At 35.2% G+C, this 20,864-nt stretch overlaps 2 protein-coding genes across 2 annotated transcripts; both read right to left on the bottom strand.

Annotated features, from left to right (window-relative positions):
* Window positions 1–14,078: 14,078 nt before the first annotated feature.
* Window positions 14,079–16,000, bottom strand: LOC149140996 (protein CELLULOSE SYNTHASE INTERACTIVE 1-like). The gene is made up of 2 exons (XM_089449565.1): window positions 14,788–16,000; window positions 14,079–14,687 (listed from the first exon to the last, which is right to left on the bottom strand). Exons 1-2 carry the CDS (start codon window positions 15,235–15,237, stop codon window positions 14,679–14,681), a joined length of 459 nt encoding a protein of 152 aa, XP_089305691.1. The 5' UTR covers window positions 15,238–16,000; the 3' UTR covers window positions 14,079–14,678.
* A 26-nt stretch (window positions 16,001–16,026) lies between these two features.
* LOC149140995 (G-box-binding factor 1-like) lies at window positions 16,027–20,489 on the bottom strand. The gene is made up of 8 exons (XM_089449563.1): window positions 20,095–20,489; window positions 18,122–18,419; window positions 17,914–18,009; window positions 17,734–17,820; window positions 17,156–17,322; window positions 16,913–16,970; window positions 16,732–16,780; window positions 16,027–16,449 (listed from the first exon to the last, which is right to left on the bottom strand). The coding sequence occupies exons 2-8, from the start codon at window positions 18,215–18,217 to the stop codon at window positions 16,409–16,411; spliced, it is 594 nt and encodes a 197-aa protein (XP_089305689.1). The 5' UTR covers window positions 18,218–18,419; window positions 20,095–20,489; the 3' UTR covers window positions 16,027–16,408.
* Window positions 20,490–20,864: the final 375 nt, after the last annotated feature.

Below are 20,864 nucleotides of genomic sequence, written 5' to 3'. Positions count from 1 at the left end.
TTATAAAACCCTAACATAAGGGAATGCCAATGCTAATGTGATAAACCCTAGTCTACTTAGGGTTACTCATGAAATCTAGAAAATACTATGATTTTGATGTTTGGGGTTTTGCTGTTAATATCATGTTTGGAGTTTAAGTATTGGAAATCTGAGTCCTTTAGGATTGGATGATAATGACTATGTATTGAATTCCTAGACCTTGAGGTTTTGGGAAATTAAGGTTTATGAACAAAACCCTTACAATATCTAGAGTAAGCTCCTAAGAATGAAACCGTAGGTGTATGTTTGTTTGTATGATCAAAACCCTGGCCCAATCAAGATTGTTATATGTCTGACTTTAAATTTATTAATATTTGTGTCTTGGGCTTACCTAATGGATATTGATATGCTTGTGCATGAAATCATAGATATGTATATGTGCTAACTTAATTGTTGATGGTGTGTAAATTCTAGGGTTTGTAACTAAGCCCTAGTAGAAGTTTGCTATTCTAGGATATGGTGATATTGCTTCCATTATAATGATAAATCTAGGGTTCACTACAAACCTTAGTAGAAGTTGGTCATATCGTTGAAATCTTAGATTATGCAGTGCTTGGATTTATTCGTTGACATCTAAGGCTTAGTGTTTCTAAGATTGAATCTAGGGTTTGCATTAAATACTAGTAGAAGTTAACATATTAATTCTAAAGTTGTTGGATGCATTGTAGATCTATAGGGTTTGCAATATATCATAATAGAGTCCGTCATATTTATGAAAATAATATTGAGGCCCTAGAAATAATGACACTAATATCTTGATCGAGTTACTTTAAATGATGTGATCTAGGGTTTATAACCAAACCCGAGCAATAAGTTGAGGTATAGAAGTATGTGTATTGTGTTGATTATGAACCTAACTAAGTTTAGGTATTTGGTGTCTAAAGTCTAATGTATGCTTCTGATATAGTTAACTTCATGCTTCTATATATGTATTTGGTTGTACTTGTTTAACTTGTGTAGGTACATAATCTTCAAGATGTTGGAGATATTCGTAAGTAAAGTTAAATTGATTGATAAGCATGATGAAGGAAATTATATGAATGATGATCAAGATGACTCTAATAAGAAGGATTGAAGCCATGAAAGATTCTCCAATGTCATAGAAAGTAGTTGATCTCCCTAAGTTAAGAGGGAGCCTGGATAAAAGAAATGGTATATCTCCCAAGTTGAGAGGGAGGGAATATTGTAGTCATAATGGATACCTTGAACAATAAATTGGCAAATGTATATTTAGGTGTTGTTGAAAGAAGGAAAGAAGGATCCAGTTGCAGAATATGTTGTTGCATGTGAAGTAGGAAAGGAAGTATGATTGAGGAAACCTCTGTCAAGAAATTTGTTTGGAAAGTCTCTAAGTCCTACTGTGATAAATTGAAGGAACATTAGGATGATTAAAGACCCTAAAGGTTTGTGTTTACTTATGCATTTGAAAATTTGTTACTAATTGGGGTTGTGATTGTTTAGATAAATCTCTCAAAGTTTTGGAGGCATGCTTGATGTTACCGATCTATTTGATCGAGAGAGATTTGATGTGTTGAGGCATTAAGTGTAATACATCAGACTAGATCAATCTTAACTCTGGATCTATCAAGCACCGAGATGGATCAAATCTCTCAAGGTGAAAACGTTTCCTCAAGTTTTGCACTCAAAAAATAGGTTTTTACCTCAATAGATTTGAGCTCTCTAGGTGTTTGATAGATCCATCCCTCTCTCCTCCTCTCTCTCAAGTTCACTCTCTCGTACTTCCTCTCTCTCCCTTTCTTTCCTACCTCCCTCTCTCTTCCCCCATCACTCTCTCTCTCTCTCTTTGCCCTCCAATCCTCTTTCTTCCCCCATCACTCTTCTCCTCTCTCTCAAGTCATGTATCTCATTCTTCCTCTCTCTCAAGTCATGTATCTCGTTCTTCCTCTCTCTCCCTTTCTCTCCTACCTTCCTCTCTCTTCCCCCATCTCTCTCTCTCTCTCTGCCCTCCAATCCTCTCACTATCTCCCTCCCTCTATCCTTCTCTTTCTTCCCCCTCTATCTTTGTGTCTCCCTCTCCCTCTCTTACCCTTTAAACCTCTCTCTCTCTCTCTCCATTTGTCCTCTCCCCTCTCCTTTAGTTTATCTCACTATCTCCCTCCCTCTATCCTTCTCTTTCTTCCCCCTCTATCTTTGTGTCTCCCTCTCCCTCTCTTACCCTTTAAACCTCTCTCTCTCTCTCTCCATTTGTCCTCTCCCCTCTCCTTTAGTTTATCTCCATATCTCCCTTGTTACCCCGCTATCTCTCCACCTCTATCACTCTATGTCTTTGTTTTTCCCTCCCATATATATATCTAAAGTTAATATATATCATGATATGTTAATATATATTATAATATAACAAATTTAATATTGTGTTAATCCAAAGTTATTAAATTTAATAATATTAATATTATAATATATTAATATGAATATTAGATTTAATATTAATCTTTTAATATTAATATTAGGATTAATAATGTATTTTTGCATGGTATTAATAATAATTTGGCCCGTAGGCTTGATATATAGTTAGATGTTGATTGCTAATCCTATTTGATATATTTTTATTTATTTACCATACCTTTGGAGTAAATATATAAAAATGTTTTATTTATTTACCATACCTCTTTTTTGAGTGTTCGTAAATCTCTTTATATTTTAAATTTATATTGTGTTTATACATAATAATAATTAGATTGATTTTTAAATAGGGCCAACATTATATTAAAAATGTTAAATGTTAAACATTACGTTTAAGTTTACGTTTACTTGTTTACATTTTTACGTGAGATCTACCCTCATACTCGGCTATAGAGCGCCTCTCGGTGCAAAAAATGCTTGACATATGGTCGGTTTGCGTGTTGATGTCTAGTTCCTGAAGTAGGGAGGGTGGCGTTGGTGGCGTTGGTCATAGAGCTCTAACCTTGCATTACACACCTAGTTCCCTAGGTTGATGGTTAGCAAGTAAGCCTGATGGTAACTAGAGACGCTGAAAACTTTAGTCCATCTTAGCCCTACTCGGATAGATTGCCCGGGTCAGGAATCTAGTCTATGGCACCATGTGTGCCTAAAATCTTCGTGTTTCATGTGTTTTGAGATCTTCCACGTACTTGTATATATATGTGTAATAATGAATACCTCCCTAGTTAAGAGGAAGTGTTGAAGAGTGTAACTAGGTTCGGTCTTCATACTTGTATTTAAGTTATAATGAAATGTATTTATCAAAACAAAGAAAAATAAATTATTATTATTATTATGACTTGTTAAAGCATGAGTTTCATACTTGGGTCATCATGTTATAGGTCAAAGTCCCCATTGAGGACTTCTAGATTTTTTTTTGAGTCATTAGAGACATTGTCAATTTTATGAGACCCCTCTTGGGTTTTTAAATCATGTAAAAATATTTTTTATTTAGTCAAATAAGTTATTTGTCACCTCCACACCAAGTCGACCCTTACTTGATTAAGTCGGCCTACATTAGAGTAATTCAAACTCCAAAAGATGATATATATAGAATGCATTTCAATTCATTTGGAGCATCCACTCACAAGTTCGATATATAAGAAGAAGAAGCACAAGTGTACGAAATTGCAGGAGGATAAGAATTGCTAGATCGAAGTTTATGGGTCATCTCTCTCACACGTGAGAATTTACTAGGCTACTATTGGGGTTGAAATTTTAGATTCTACTACAGGTCGAATCTATGTTGTTGGGTCAAAGTTCTGTTGTTGGGGAGGTCGAAATTGAGCTGCTATAAGATCAAAGTGCTAGGTCAAAGATGTTGCTAGAAGGTTATCATCTGCAGAAGAAGGAAGGGTTGACTTAGTGATTGGAGGAAGTTTGTTTCTAGGTCAAGGAGTCCTAGATCATCTCGTGAAACTATTAAAGGAAGAGTTGTTGACTAGGTTTTCCCCTAGATAGGGGTTTTTCCATAACTTCCCACCTACATCTAGTGTCTTTGATCTTTGTGTTATGGTTTTGGTAATTGCTTGATGAACTAAGATAAAATAAGAACACAGGAAAGTTAATAAAAAAATAAGAATATCACAAGTAGTTATCAACATAAAGAAAATCTTTCTTCCTTTCTGATTTTCCAATAGAAGATAACCTGGACCTAACCTTTAAGGGCAAGGGAAAGGCCAAGAAAGGATCCCCTCAAGGAGCTATCTTGAAGGGAAATAAAATAAGTTTGATGCTAGCAAAGTGAAATGCTTTGCTTTCCACCAGCTAGGGCATTTTTCCAACCAGTTGATCTGGATTTGATCATTATATTTTTTGTCATCTATCTTGATACTTTTAGAGTGGAAAAAGTGGAGGAATAAGCTCATAGGACCTTTTTTATTAGCGGACCTTGTTTGGAAAATTGGGGTCTAAGAACTTCCAAGAAAATTTTGAGGAATCAAACAATGTTTTTTGGGATAAAAATCTATCTCTTACGCGTCACACTCTTTTTCCTATTCTACACATAGAAACCTTTCCAACGAGTTAAGAATTGCCTCAACTGGAGTATGTGTGCAAAAGTTATACCACTCAGAAGTTGACCTTCTTATTTTGATCACCTTAATTCGATAGGATGCCAAGTCAGCCCCCATTACTCATGGAAAATGGGGCTAGTCATCCAATCATGATAAAGAAGACTTTATAAGAGTCCATACTGTAATTCTAGTTAAGAGTTGAAGGAGTCAAACCTAACCACTAGTATGTTATCAGGTTGTGTTATAACCAGGCCACTAGGAGGAAAAGAGGTTCCATTATTTTCGAGGGCATTTTGTTCCATAGATGGGAAATGTAACTGAGAGGTATAGGGAGAGATCAAACAGAGAGGACTTGTGTATTATAGTATCCCATGGGCCATGAACCTTACTTCTTTGTACTTGCAGGCATTTTCTATTTAGAGAAAGAGAGCAGAGCGACCTCACATACTAGTTGAGTTTTCTCTCGAAAAAGGTTTCTCAAGTTATATCTTACGTCAATCGTGGTTTGTGATTTTTTATTTCATTATTCTCTATTTTCTGCATAATTATATTTTTCATGCATACACAATAAACAATGATTTACAAATCCAAAAATCTAAAGAGAAATAAATCCACATAGTGTAGATTTTGGATTTTTAAGTATAATTTATTAGAGCTATTGTAACGAACTATCCAGTGGAATATCCACAACAATTTACGGATCACTAATGCCCTAACAAGAAAAAGGGAAAACAAATAAAGCAAGTTGTTGCTACAGCTAAGATGCATGATGTAACAAACACAGTTCGTATACCTAATAGAATATCTAGAATATGTAATTATCCATTATAGGACAAATAAAATTTATAAATAAAAATGTTGAAGGTAAAGGAGTGATGATATAATATCTTACAAATGGAGACCCTTGTAATAAACTAGGCAAGGTACCTCTTCACGAATAGTCAATTCCTTTAGGACATGTCTCTTCAATATACTAATTATCAATTATATATTATGTTCATAAAATTGCCTTCCCATTTAGAAAAGCTTTGTCCTCAATGCTCAATGATGGAAATGTTTGATATCTTCTTCTTTTTTTTAAATGTTTTCTCATCTTTCTCAATTCTTGGAACTGTCATCTTCGATGATATAAGACGATATGAACTTTTGAGCATGATATAGAATTGTCAAACAATAAATGATCTAGCCATCCCCAATTAATCATCTGTGGAATCTTGTGGCAATTGAAAACTTGGGATGAATTGCTATCATAAGAATAGATTATGGTGATATTCATATTATTTGAAACATAAGTCACTTGTTTCTTGTTTGAGTGATATGGATTTGTCGACTAATTGAAATGTCTACTTTTATGATTTGGGTGTCGATAAGGAGTTATTGTGATCTGATTTCCCCTTATCCTGTTTGTGGAAATTTTTGATTTACTTGACATATCTAATTTCCACCACGTATGGAAGTTACTTGACTAATTGATGGATCTTCACTTGAATTTTTTTTAGTTTGAACTACAACCTCTTAGTGTATTTTTGCTTCAATTGGATTGAGATATTTCTAAGTCGTAATATTATATTGAGCAATGTTTGTTCCCTTTTCTTCAACTTGGACTATTACATCTGAGAACTTCAATGCTTCTTTTGCAATAAGTTCTTCGAATTTTTTCTTCAATGATTTCTTATAGCTTTTAAGCTTCTTGATTTGCATGAGTATATTTTTATTATGATTTCTAAGAGTAAGAGTTTTTTAACTTCCGATTCAAATTTATTTTGACATTAAAGTTTCTCATCTTTTAAACCTCTCATTTGTTCTAATAACTTTGATTAAAGTTTTTTTAGCGTGAATTTCCTTCTTCCTTCTCTGATAGAATCTTGTTAAATTTTTTATCGAGGCATTCCTTTTCTTGTTCTAATTTTTTCTTTGTAGCTTTCAAGCCTTCTTTACTTTCGCAAGCAATTTTGACTATGGTCCCTTAGACGGAAAATTTCCCCCTCCTTTTCTTTTGATTTTTCATAAAGCAAATCTTCAAGATCTTTATATTCCCTTTTTGATGCTTTGTTTTTTTTCAAATTCTACGAGTTCTTCCTTTAATCCTTTTATTTGTGTATGTTTATTACCTTGATATTCTTTTGTAATAAATAATCTCACATGTTGGACAACATATTTTGCAAATTTTAAGAATCGACTAATACTTAATTTCTATTTCACAAAACAGATATTTAGTCTAAAATATTGACTTATATATGGAACTCATTTTCCATTCTTTCTCGACTTTTTTGAAGTATATTTCTTTACTTTAGACATTTTATTTAGACTTTTTTATTAAAATGTTTGTAACCTCTTTTCCACTTATCGTGTTAATGCATTCCTTTCCCAAATTATAAATTCCTCCAACAACTTTTATTTGGTGTTAATACCCTTTAAGATTTATAACCTTCCTTAATATATTTTATATATACATAAGTAAATTTTGAATATTTGTATTTTATAAGATTGGATCTTAAACCTTTAATTAAATGATAAAACACATTTTTTTGTGTTAATACCCTTTAAGATTTATAACCTTCCTTAATATATTTTATATATACATAAGTAAATTTTGAATATTTGTATTTTATAAGATTGGATCTTAAACCTTTAATTAAATGATAAAACACATTTTTTTTTTAACTTATGCCCTTAATATATAAAAAATCACGCAAAGGGTCACGGCCTTTCACTTAATTTGTCACATGGGTATGTACAACATTACAGAAGAGAAGATGAATGAAATGTGTTGTTGTGGTAAGGATGTGGTGGACTGTACGATGGCTGAGAGGGATAAATTTTTACAAATGACACAAATTTGTAGAGAGAGAATGGTATGGAGCGTGTTGGAAGACAGAGACCTAACGGAGCAAGACAGGAATCCATGGCAACACCAGAACAGGCGGGCATGGGTGACCGTGAAGCATTATTATTAGGTGGTTGATAAGCAGTGATGACAAGGGGTGAGGTGAATCGAACTCAGCGCCTGGGACAATAATGGCAACAAACGAATGCAGTGGCTAGGAATCGAACTCTACAACGGGGATGACAGTGGCAGCACAAGAATGCGGCAACAACTATTTAAGTTGTGGTTGTGAGTATATCTACGAGGGTGGTGGTTTTTCGGCAACAACGAAATGTATTTATTTATTTCAATTTTTTTAACTGGTTATTGTTTTCAATTAATTTTGTTTTGTTTTTTTTTAAATGATTATTTTATTTTAATAATCTCTCTTATTATTTGTTTTAAGGGTGATTCACGAACACTAGCTTGCCGCTACAACCAGACAAGTAGGGCCTAATTCCAAAAACGTTGAGGAGATTTCACCCCATAACCTCCCAACTAGCGAAATACTTAGCAATGGGAACTCGGCCAAGTGATCTAACCCTTGGGGCTACTCTTTATTATATATATATATATATATTTTTTTTTTTTTTTTTCTTTTATATTTTTAAAATAAATATATATGTATATAATATTCTCATATGTGTGTGTATGTGAGATTTATTTTATTTTTAATGGGCAAAGGCCTAATGGCAGTGTGGAGAACTTCCAAGAACAATTTGTGTGGCTAAAAGCCTCAATCACAACAACAATGATCTTGACGAAGAATTGATGGTCGAAGGCCAAGATTGGAGAATGAGGTTATGATACCAATGTAACAAACAAGGTTCATATACTTAGCAGAATATTCAAAATATCTGGAATATGTAATTATCCATTATAAGACAAGTAATATTTATAAATAAGAATGTTGAAGGTACAAAAAACATGATATGATATCTTACAAACGAGGGCCTTGCTTAAATACTACGCAAGGTGCCCCTTCACGAATATTCAAGTCCTTTAGAACATGTATCTTCAATATACTAATTATTTATTAATTATTAATTACATATTATGTTCATAACAGACGAGGTTGCAACTGTATTTGAGGATGAGTTCAATGGCCACTAGCATGTGGTACATTGACATTGGTGCTTCATGTAACATTATTAGAATGTGAGACTACTTTACCAATCTAAAGGAGAACAATTTAGAGATTCACATTGAGCTTGGCAACAATGCCAAGTAGAAGCTAACACGCAATGAATTGTTAAGTTTCAGAGGGTGTTTGAGAAGCCTCTACTGGTGAAGGATGTGTTGTATGTCCAGGTTTGACAAGTAATCTTATTTATGGTTCAGCCTTGGAGTGTTGAAATATGTAACCAGTTTCGGTTTTGATAATGACATATGTAATGTTGATTTTATGTATTCAATGAAAAAAGAAAAATAAATGTATTATTGTTGTTCTTGTTGCATGGGTTTCATGCTCAAGAGAAATTTATTGTTAGGTCAAGCTCCCATTGTGAGCTCTTATGGTTGGTCATTGAGTTATAAAGTCAAGAATGCAATTGTAATGTATAAGAGACCCTTCTTAGGCATGTTACATATTGTAAGAAAGTCAAAGTCAAGTCAAATAACCCTCCAAGACCTTGTTAAGTGCTTATGATCAAGTCAACCTTCCAAATAAGGTATTGATTGTTCTAGAAGGAGATGTAGGCCTAAACACAAGCTCAAGTCGGATTGTTTTGCATTGATAGACCATTATATAAAGGAGGACTCAACCTCACTTGAAGGGACATTGATCAAGCATCTAAAATAGAAGAAGTGCGAGAAACACAAGAATAAGAGCCTCTCATCAAGCAAAAAAAAGAATAAGAAGGAGCCAAAGTGTTTGTGATTTGTTTTGGAAAAAATATCTCACATGTGTGAAAATGATTAGTACTATATGCTGCAGAAGAAGTTGAGTTATCAAAATCATCTTAGGAGGTCGAATCAAGGAAGAAATCAAGTCACTTATCAAGTTGAATTGCAGAAGAAAGAGACACTATCCAAGCGAGAAGGGAAGCAAGGGATAAACTCATTGTTTATTCCTCTCATGTGCCGCAACTAGGGTTTCTGAAGAGGCTGAGAATTGCAGGCCTATGAAAATAGGCCAAAATCTAAAGAGAATCTGAGATCTATGGTGAAACAATAAATTTGATTAGTGTTGACCCGAGGAAGAAGAATTGTTTCAAGGAAGCCTTGTGACTTGGTCTTGGAGAGGTTAGTAGATCAAGGGTCTTGGTCTTGGAATTCATCAATTGAAGGTTCTATAAGAAGAATTTGGTGGGTTTTCCTCTGAAGATTAGAGAGGTTTTGATCCTCCCTGATTGCCTACATCTTGTTACCCTTGTCTCATTGTTTTTTATATTTTGATAGGTGTTTGATGAAAAGATCACTATAATAATCTAGCTAAAGAAGAACCTAATCAAAAGAAGTAAAAAGTATTCACAAGTAGTTATCATTACTAGAGAAATCACATGATCCAGATCTCTTCAGCTACTGGAATTAACCAAGATCTTTTACTTGTGGTGTTAGTAGAATCGCATATGAAAGAGTTTGAAAAGCCACATGTGTATAGTACTATAAAGAATATGAATCATGATGACAAACATCAAATCAAGAACACATAACACATTGATAACAGAGTTCACCCAGTGTGGGTTATGTCTTCGGGCGCTAGTGTCAAGAGTGGGGAGGCCGCTTCATTAAATGCTACAAATGATGATGATGTACATGGTATGTTCTTTTTCATTACAAGGATGAATACCCTCAACCAGAGTGGCATGTCTCTCCACGAGATGTTCTTAGGAACTCTCACTCATATGGGCAAATTCCCTCAACAAGAGTGACATGTCTCTCCACGAGACGTCCTATAGGAACTCTCACTCAAATGGGTCTTCCTTCAGCATGACAAGCTAATAAAATCTCACATGATGTGGCATACAAGTATCCCTCAACATAATGATAATCAGGGATCTCAACAACAAAAAAATCATCTCAACAAATCAAAAGAAAAACATGGCATAACTACATCATATACCTCCACTTTCGGGGATGGCTGAAAAATGCAAAGCTCAGTTGCTGAAACAGACATCACCGTTGAATTTGTGGTGCGAAATCATGTCAAACGACTATAAACTTTTCCCCTTTTTGACACCATCAAATTCTAGACCCTCGGGAATCTCAAAGATTCCCCTAAAGATTCATTTATGATGATCGCTGAAAATCCGCTACTCAGATGAAGAATCTGAGCACATCATTGCGCTCCCTGTGAAATTCTATGAAAAATGGCTATAAAGTTGGCATCATTCTGCCTTTGTCAAAAATCAGCGTCTAAGGGAATCTTTTAGATTCCATAAGACTCTGCAAAGATTCCTTACTACTGGACACTTGAATTTTTGTTGCTCAGATGGGGAAAGATACCACATGGCTAGACTCCTAGCGAGAAAGCATGCAAAAATGACTATCAACTTGTCAAATTCTGACACTGGCACCTCTGGCCCTCCAAGGGAATCTTTTTGGCATCTTTGTAGATCCCTCGCTCATGGTGCCACTGTCTCCTCCGCTCAGGGTTTCACCCATCCTTCGCCGCTCTTGTCCCCAGTGGAATGGCAAGTTTTGGTTCTTATATACGTTTAGCAGAATATTTTTCAATGAGAGGCCCATGGGTCATTAGTGGAGAGCTTAATTTGGAGAGGCGAGGTCGGGGGTTCCAACCCCATCGACCCCCAAATAGAATGGCGTGTTGTTTATTTTAATTCAGCAGTTAATTAACACAGTGGTCACACGTAAATTTTTGGTAACGGTTATGCATGGTCATGGTTATGGTGTTATTGTCAGTCACTATGACTTGAGTGTTAATATATATATATATATATATATATATATAGGTTCTGACGGAGGTTGGGTGGGTCTATCGAGGGTGGCTCGCACACCCAAAACAATGTTTTGTTATATTTATATAATACAACCGGGGGTGGCGGGGGTGACAACTCACCACCCCAATAATATATATTTTTTGTTTTTATTAAAAACAATAGCCAATTTTTATCCGCTGAAAAATAAGGGTCACTAGGCAAATTAAGTAGGTGAAAAATTCCCCTGTTCCAGTCGTTGGGTTCCATTCGCCGGGACTCTACCAAATTTTTGCCTCGTTAAAACTGCCACTTGGCCAAGTTTGACCCAAACGTTGACCATCTACAACTTGAGCATACGAACTCGGATTTTAGTGTCATTCACATTGTTGGAATCAGGGCGATGAGCACTACATTTTAGTCCTAGTTTCACTTCAATCTGAGGACTTTGATTTTTGAGTTCTTCCATAGCCACTGTTGAATTTTGAGCGTGTTTGGAGCCACCTGGATCATCACCTCTACTCTCTGCCCTAGATTTCTCAACATGGAGGACAAGGGTTATGTGGTGATTTTCTAAGATGGAAAGGTGTATATTTGTCCCAAGGGTTCTAGCTTTAACACAACAAAGGTGCTTGGAGTGAGAAGAAACAAGTTGTACAAACTTCACTTCAAGCCAACTAAAGCTTTGGTGAGCAGAAACGCTAGCAATCGTGACTTGGGGGCATTGTGGCATAGGAGATTAACACAATTGCACCATGTAGCACTCAAAGTGCTCAAGGAGGTTGTGACCAAGCTCCCTAATTTCTCTATAGATCAACATGACGTCAAGGAAAATTTTAAGAGCCCCCCTAAATTTATATGTATAATAAATGGGTGAATCCCCATGATACATAGGAAAAATGGAAGGCGATTTTATCAATAATATAATATGTATATATAATTTTTTTGGCGAATCTCTCACTAGATTATATTATCTTGTAAAATCATGGTGAATCTTTCACTGAATTATAAAATATTTTAAGATCTTGGCGAATCTTTCACTAAATAATAAATACTTTGTAAAGGGCTAACAAAGTTCATAATGAGTATTTCTTGTAATGGCTTCAAGCCTTGTTAAGTAATCCATCAAGAACCAAAACAAGTATATTCCTTATATGGAATATAAATATATTTCTCATGGAAAGTCAATTAGGTTTAGCGCAGGTGGTAGGGAGAAATCCTACATGTGACGATGTGTTGAACTCATAATGAGTATTTCTTGTGATGGTTATGAGCCTTGTTGTCTAAGAAATCCCTCGAGAACTGAAATATGTATATTCCTCATATGGAATATAAAGATATTTCTCATGTATTAAAAAAAAATGGAGGATATGAAATGAATGATATAATTACAAAGTCATGTGATGGTGTACTTAGTATTGACTAGTCACAATGGTTGAGAGGTTAGTCATGTACTTTAGTTAGGATGTGTCAATTCATTTATTGTTTTAATTGTTATATTATAATTATTGTGTTTATTACAAGTTGGCACCAACACACATAATTTTGGTAAGGCAGTGTGTGGTCTAGTTCCAAGTTAGAGTGTTTGTCATGGTGATGACTTAGGCTCAAATCTTTGTGGGTAGGCTCTAGTAAAAATAACTACAACAAAGCAAACCGTAATTACCTTAGGTATCATGCAACATCTGAAATGTGGATTTAAAAGATGTGATTTTATGGACCTTATAACAAGCTTCCTTAATGGTCTAAATACTAAAATCGCCTAATTAAGAAAATAATTTTTTTTCATAGCTAGGAATATGATTCACAAATACAAAAGCATTTCATTAATAGAAAGCTAGATGAGGGAGCAAACTCAACAAACAAAGAAGCTCCACGTATGAATGATGGTGATATTTTAGAAACAAAAGGAGATTTAAAGAGGCCCTTGGTGACCAGCTTCTAAATCCTAATCTATTTCATGTATTGTTTATCTTTCTTGTATTAAGTGTCCCAAAAATTTCAGATTAGTTAACAATCACAAATTAAGCTACACAGGAGATAAGACAACAAGAGCCACGTGGTGGCAATGTCACTGCTCTTGTTTTTTTTTTGCACATTGCCACCACATGGGTTTTGTTTTTTTGGGCACGAGTGACATGGGTTTATGTGTGACATAGGCGATGATACTTAATAGAAAAATGTAACTTGCCTGCTACTACTATATTTCTGATTGGAATTTCAATTGTAAGAAAAAGTTTAATTAGAAAGTAAAACATTAAAAAAATATTTTTTTAAATCGCCAATCACTTAAAGGGGGTGGAGCATTATCATTCAAAAGATACAAATTCAATCCCAAAGCCCTTGTGCAAAAGAAAGAGTCTAATCTTCCAAACTTGGGCAAAAAAACCCTACATATACATAATATATTTAATAATTACTTCCACAAAGACAAAATGACAATATTTTGAAAAGAAAAAAAGACAAAATGATAAGATTTCATTCATTTTTCCTAGTAACAATGTCATATTAAATATTTGACTATAATGTCATTTTCAATGAAAATGTCTGGCACACTACGCAATAAGATGACATCATTTTAGATGTGCTCGAGAAGAAACACCTTTTTTTGAAGTAATATTTATTTAAACATTCAAAGGTTACCATTAAAAACAAAACACTACACTTAAATAAACACACTTCTTTTTTAAAGTAATTTTTATTTAAACAATTCAAAAGTTACCATTAAAAACAAAACACACTTCTCTTTCAAATTAATATCTATTTAAACAATTCAAGGTTTACAATTAAAAAATGTATCATTTCTCATGAGAATTTTGCATTTACTATCATGAGAAGCAAGTATGGATAGCAACCATAATGCAATAATTCCTCCCAAGACAGAAGCAGAATCAAGCTCTGAGAATGGTTGCCCTCCCTCTGCTTTTGCATTCCATTCCATAAGGTGTTCTTTACTACTACATTCACTGCTTTCATCAAATTTGACAAATGCAGAACCACTGATGTCTATACCTTGCTTTACCAAATCAACAAGAGAGTGAATAAGAACAACAAAGAATCATGATGCATTAAGAGCTTCCAATGTTTTCTATCTATGTTCCTTGGCAGCACAAATGAGTAGGGAAGTTCCTCCCACTTTGACTTCCAAACTAGAAGAATGTATAATACGATCACCCAATATAGTAATGAATTTTGGTGTTTCTATAATCATATCCCCAAGAATTACAGGCTGATCTTAGCACAATCTAGACAAAACTTCAATTTCCTTCTCTTGAATTGGTGGAATATCAGTGGCCAAACAAATAATCAATGGCTCCAAGTTGCAAGGTGCTTCAGCAAGGGCTGTCCATAGAGGATGATTCAAAGCGCCACCTCGGTTTTCTTTAGCCAGCAAGGAAAGTGCTTCAAGGGCCTCTTCTGTCACTTTTCCTTCCAAATTGGTTGCACAAACAAGAGATGCCAGATTAAGCACAGTTCCACAATGGTGAATACCCTCAATGAATACATCATCAACTGGACCATGGCGTACCAATCTAGCAAGTGCAGCTACTGCATGCTGCTTTCCCCTGATGGTCCCTTCCCTCAAGACTCTGGACAATGGTGGAATAATATCATCTGCAAGAGCTTCTTCAACAATTTGTCTATCTAAAAGAAGATTAGCTAAGGCAGTTATTACCATATCTGCAACATATATGTTTGAAAATTTTGCAAGGTTGATTAAAGGCATGATTGCATCTTTAGCAATAAAGGCCATGTGCTTGTTAGTCTCAATTGGTAAGAAAAGGGCTGCAAGTGCTCGGGCTGACTGCATGGAAACACACTCAGTTCCACTGCTTAGTAAACTACATAAAGGGCCAGTGATCTCCAGTCTACCTAAAATTTCAGAAAGGTCTCTACGAGCATCAAATACATTTGCAAGAACAGATGCAACATTCTTTTGAATGTCCTCATTTGAAGAGCCAAGCATTTTCAGAACCATTTGGAAGACTTTGTTTGCAACAATTCTCTCATGCAGAATGTCTCCATGAGATGCAAGTGAAAGAAAACAACCACACACCTCAAGTACATGCACTTTGGACTCTAGATGATCTCCCAAAAGTAGAGCCCCCAAATGATATAAAATACTAGGATCTGCATCCCGAATAAGGTGACCAAGGGCCTCTGCAGCAATTTTTTGAGCTTTGATATCTGCAGTATGTTTTCTATATGGATTTTGGCTAGTATGTTTTTTTTGTGAAACTTATATTCTAGGCAAGCAACAGATGGAAAAATATGGCAAAGAAGAAGATGCATGAAGAGCAAGCATGTAATTGCAATTATTGCAAAGTAACCTTTGTCATCCCATAAGAACTCTATCATTAGCATTTGCAAACTACTTTTATGACATTTATTGATGAATTTTCAACAGATGAGAACCCCGTAAATAGCAGGTGAAAAGTACTTTGACATTTAGTGTGACTTTTCCAGAAAATCATGTCTGTACTTTTTGGAAAACATGTCAAACGATCTTGAAACATTTGAGGAATTTAGGGACATTGTTAAGAGGTAAATTGGGAAGAATGTTAATGTTCTCAAGGCAGGCAGTGCTTAAAAACTTAGATCCAATTACTTATACAATTATTGTAAAGCTTATGGTATTGCAAGCAGCCTACTTCATTCATTTTTCCTAGTAACAATGTCATATTAAAGATTTGACTATAATGTCATTTTCAATGAAAATGTCTGGCACACTATGCAATAAGATGACATCATTTTAGATGTGCTCCAGAAGAAACACCTTTTTTTTGAAGTAATATTTATTTAAACATTCAAGGTTACCATTAAAAACAAAACAATACACTTAAATAAAGACACTTCTTTTTTTAAGTAATTTTTATTTAAACAATTCAAAAGTTACCATTAAAAACAAAACGCACTTCTCTTTCAAATTAATATCTATTTAAACAATTCAAGGTTTACAATTAAAAAATGTATCATTTCTCATGAGAATTTTGCATTTACTATCATGAGAAGCAACTATGGATAGCAACCATAATGCAATAATTCCTCCCAAGACAGAAGCAGAATCAAGCTCTGAGAATGGTTGGCCTCCCTCTGCTTTTGCATTCCATTCCATAAGGTGTTCTTTACTACTACATTCACTGCTTTCATCAAATTTGACAAATGCAGAACCACTGATGTCTATACCTTGCTTTACCAAATCAACAAGAGAGTGAATAAGATCAACAAAGAATCTTGATGCATTAAGATTCAGGACTAGATATCAAACATGAACAACGCAACCTTTCTAAAAGGAAGCACACATCCTTTCAAGATGAAATATTCTAGAAGTTATTAGTGATCTAACTGTAATGGAAAATAAAAAGTATTACTAAATTAGTCTGAAAATCAGGAGATCCCCTGATAACAGGATTCATGAATAGCCATCAAAAATTTTAAATGCATTCCGTAATACATGATAGTTAAAACATACCATTAATGGTTAGTGGTTCCAAGCTTCTTGCCCTACCTGTTTCGCATCCCTGAAAAGTATACAGAGTAGAATGCAGTGATAATTAATATAAAACAACAAAGACACATTTGGTAGAGTACCCAGACAACAAATAAAATTAATTTTCAAAAATTTGAACCTAAATAAAATGGAAGGAACTTACATTTTGTGAATTGTCTCCCTCGCTACCTTCACTTGAACCTTCACTACCACTGCCTCCACTGCAACCAGCAATTACTTGGATAAATAACAGGCAACCATAGTAAAGGATATCAATAGGACTCCAACTCAAAGTCCAGAATCCATTTCCACTTTAATATAAGTTAAGCTAAGATTCATTCCAGGGATTCCAAATGGAATTGTTATACTGCCAGAATTAACCGAAAAAACAGCTTCAAATACCTACCTCTGTGGGAATGCACCATTTGTAGAACTGGACAATGCTTTCCCACTTCCTCCTTTTGTACTAAGTATCTGAAGTTTTTCTAAATTTCCTTTTACCTTCTTTATTGAGCTTTGACCTTTACCCATCAAGGACTTTGCTTCTGTTTCAGTGCCTGAAGGAACTGAAACCTATATCCATTGAAAATAAATATCAGAACCTCATTGAAGTTTCCATGATAGCAGAAATTCAATAATAGAATGACCAAACGTCCTATAGGATTATCAACAAAATGTCTATCTACAATAGTTTGTGTAGTTACTAATGCAACCTCTGTTGGATTGCCAGCAGATGGGGCACTGTATTGATTGAATGAATTAGCACCCTAGTGTTTGACATAAGAAAATGATGTTTGAAACATTAATGATAATTCACATAATTGGGAATGAAAATTGAAAACAGAGAAATTCAGCCAAACTAAATACATGTCAATATGTCAGTAATTGGAATTTAGGGGAACATCACTCCGCCACTGTCACCCACACTAACCACAATGAAAAGCACAAAAATGTTCTTAGATAAATCATGATGATAAAAGTTACCGGAGGCACAGAAGGATGTGTGTAGATTCCTCCATGGTGATACACTGCAGCGAATGGAGGGGTCGTCCCATAAGGTGTCATTAATGGCTGAGACATCAAGATACCAATCCTTTATAATAGTTGAAGTTTTAATAAGATACTTATTGTAGAAACAAGATTTAAACTGCAAACACTTGTTACCTGTCCTCCCCACACATATGGAGGTGGTGTTGGCCTTGATGCAACCGGGGAGGCAAAATAAGGTGGAGGAGGTGTGACACCTGGACCATAATATGCCTACATATGAAGCACGTTGTTAGACAACTTGGAGGTATCCACAATTGATTCAAAAGAGGAAAACACCAAAAAATGCAATAAACACCACAAATGAGGATTGAAAAGAGAAAACCTGTAAGGCTGCTGTCCAGTCAGGATATGCAGGTGTGGCTGGTTGTTCCTGAATATAGGAAATAAATATAACATCAGTTTTATTTCTTAAGTACATGTGGGAAGAAGTCTTACCTGCATTTCTTGCTACAATGTAAAAGTGATGCCTACCTGCAGCGTGGAATATGGTTTTGTAGCCTTTGACTGTGTTCCACCTTCCACAGTTCCCATAGCTAAATCAGACACTTACTGATTTGAAGTTCAGAGATAGAATACGCTAGTACACAATGCCTTATGATGGGTTCCCGATTCCTTAGTTACTAAAAAAGCGCATAAAACTTCATTCATTAGACACGGTGAATATCATCAATGTATGTCAAAAAAAGAAGACAACATAAATGAAGGAAAAACAACCATGCATTCTTGTTATTCAAACATGCTTTTGGCACCAAGAGAAGCTCTCATTAGCCATTTTATAAATCATATATTACTAGGAACAAGATTTAAAAATCATTAGCAACCAGTCCATCCACAACTGCAGGGAAGTGCCCAAGAGTTTTCCCACAAGGTGTTGGTTGAAAATGAAACGAACATACGAAAAGAAAAAACTGCATAGCATTTTTTTGTTGCTTCGTATATAGAATTTGCCTCAAATATTTATATCCAGTTCAATTCCTCCTTTTCACATTGAGTTTTCTTGCTTGGCATTTATCAGGTCACAATGTTCTTGGTAATCATCACGTCTGGTTTTGAGAATAGGTCCAATAGACAATGTTTGATCTCAATTGACATTAAATATTTAATTGTAATCATATTTAAGGGGCAAGCCAGCCTTGACCTAATAGTCCTTCCATGTCATTTACCAAACAACAGAAGAAGATCCAGGTAAAGTCATCACTTGCATACAAGTGATAGTCTTGAATCCCAAGAGGAAACAAGAATGAGGAACAAGGCGTCCTCTATTCTATATAGAGAAACCAAACAACATACCACGATAAATCCAATGGCAATGCAGGAGTAAAAGTAAGATACTAGAAATCCTCACCATCATCTACTAGATTGCCAGAGATCTCAGGAAGAGTAGTTCCTGAGAGGCAAATAGTTCAAAAAAAAAGCCTAGAAATATCTTATGGGTTCAAAAGGTCTTTCAGATCCTTCAAGATCAATTCTTAGAGAATCTTTTCCTGATCGACCCTTATCTGTTGAAAAAGCAATCTTTTAAGGTCCATACTTCAACAGAGTTATCTATGATTAACCCTTACCTAAGGAAAGGTTGCTCATGAAAGGTCAATACTATGAAAGAGCTCATTCTGGTTAACCTTTATTTAATGAAGAGTTAGTCTTTTTGATAAAATCTTCACTTGCACCTCCTCTAACAGCTTCCTGGTCACCAGTTGACCTCTAAAACAGGGAGAATCGCCAAACCTAGTTTACTAGAAGTTAACTACTATGATTTCTATCGTTCTGGAAAGGTAAGCTCAATGGTCTCCTTCCTCTGAGAAACTCAATATAGTAGAACCACAGATTCTAAATTTCAACTGTGATACTAGGGCACATGTCGTCACCATACATATAATTCCCCATTCACACACTTAGGCTAGCTAAAATAATAAAAAAATATTTTGAACTGCAACAAGTGAGTATCATGGTCCAATTCAACTAAAATTCAACTCAGAGAAACAACCTATGGGCATTTACCCCTTTTATGTTGATATCATTAGAACAATGCAATCCAATACTGCATACAATTCAAATATTTTCCTCTAAAATTTAGCCATGACTCCAAGATGGAAATATATAGTGAAAAATAAACTTATCGAGGCTTAGAATACTACCATTACTTTGACCTAGAAACTTATCCTTCTGATACTGAGGGAAAGCCTAATTATACTTAGCCTTAGACAAAGGGTAAGTGAATCATTGATATCGAAGTAAAGGCTGTCTCATGTTTCAATTCGTTGATTGGGCAATCGAGACCCAAAGGTAGTTGTTTACTAAGAAGCCATTGCAGTAGTTGTAGCTTCGCAAACGTCGTAGTCTTTGAAGGTAGAGTAAAGTGCCTCTGTAGCAGAGTATGGCTCTCTATCTGTATCAATTGGAACAAATTATTTAATTGGATCTTCTGCTGGTGGATCTACAGGTTCTGCTGGGATCGATTTCGTAATGAGCCTGCAACCTTCCCTCTTTTAGTCGGTGGAAGATTGAGCAATACGAAAAAGATAATTTCAGGAGCAAGAGGCCATCGTTTGGCTCCATCACTCTGCTCGCTATGAAGACCAAACCCCACCCACATTCGTGAAAATCGGGGAGATTTGCAACCTTCCATCTTTTAGTCGGTGGAAGTTTGAGCACTAGGGAAAATGAGAATTTTAGGAGAAAAAGGCCATCATTCGGATTCCGCCCGCAATGAATACCAAACCCCACCTACATTGTGAAAATTAGGGGCGATTGAAGCAAACCCCAATTGCATGGTGAAAATCAAGGGCAATGGAAGAAAACCCCACCTAAAAACAAGGCGAATTTGGTCTTTTGAATGTTTAACTACTTTATTTTTCATGGCTAAAATATAATAATTATTTATTTTTTAAATAATTTTTGGGCAAACTATAGAAAATGGGTGCAATATAAAAAAATTTCCCTTCCAAAATATAAAACCCCTTAAATTTCGCCCATGGGCTAAAATTCGCCCCTAAAATTTTCTATGCATGACTTGTGCAAGGGTGTGCCATGGGAAAGTACACCAAGACCATGTTTCCCAGCAGTGA

Source organism: Pinus tabuliformis, chromosome X, assembly GCF_031772625.1.
Source record: "Pinus tabuliformis cultivar Carrire ecotype Pingquan chromosome X, CPIR1, whole genome shotgun sequence".
Taxonomy (NCBI): Eukaryota; Viridiplantae; Streptophyta; class Pinopsida; order Pinales; family Pinaceae; genus Pinus; species Pinus tabuliformis.
The sequence above is the reverse complement of the archived record's forward strand: the minus strand, read 5'-3'. Positions and strand labels throughout refer to the sequence as shown.

Coding starts and splice junctions, on each gene's coding strand:
- LOC149140996 (XM_089449565.1), bottom strand. CDS start 15,237: ATGGTTCTGAAAATGCTTGGCTCTTCAAATGAGGACATTCAAAAGAAT.
- LOC149140995 (XM_089449563.1), bottom strand. CDS start 18,217: ATGTACTTAAGAAATAAAACTGATGTTATATTTATTTCCTATATTCAG. Junction 18,010..18,121: donor ACTGGACAGCAGCCTTACAG/GTTTTCTCTTTT, acceptor CTTCATATGTAG/GCATATTATGGTCCAGGTGT. Junction 16,971..17,155: donor AATGGTGCATTCCCACAGAG/GTAGGTATTTGA, acceptor TGCTGGTTGCAG/TGGAGGCAGTGGTAGTGAAG.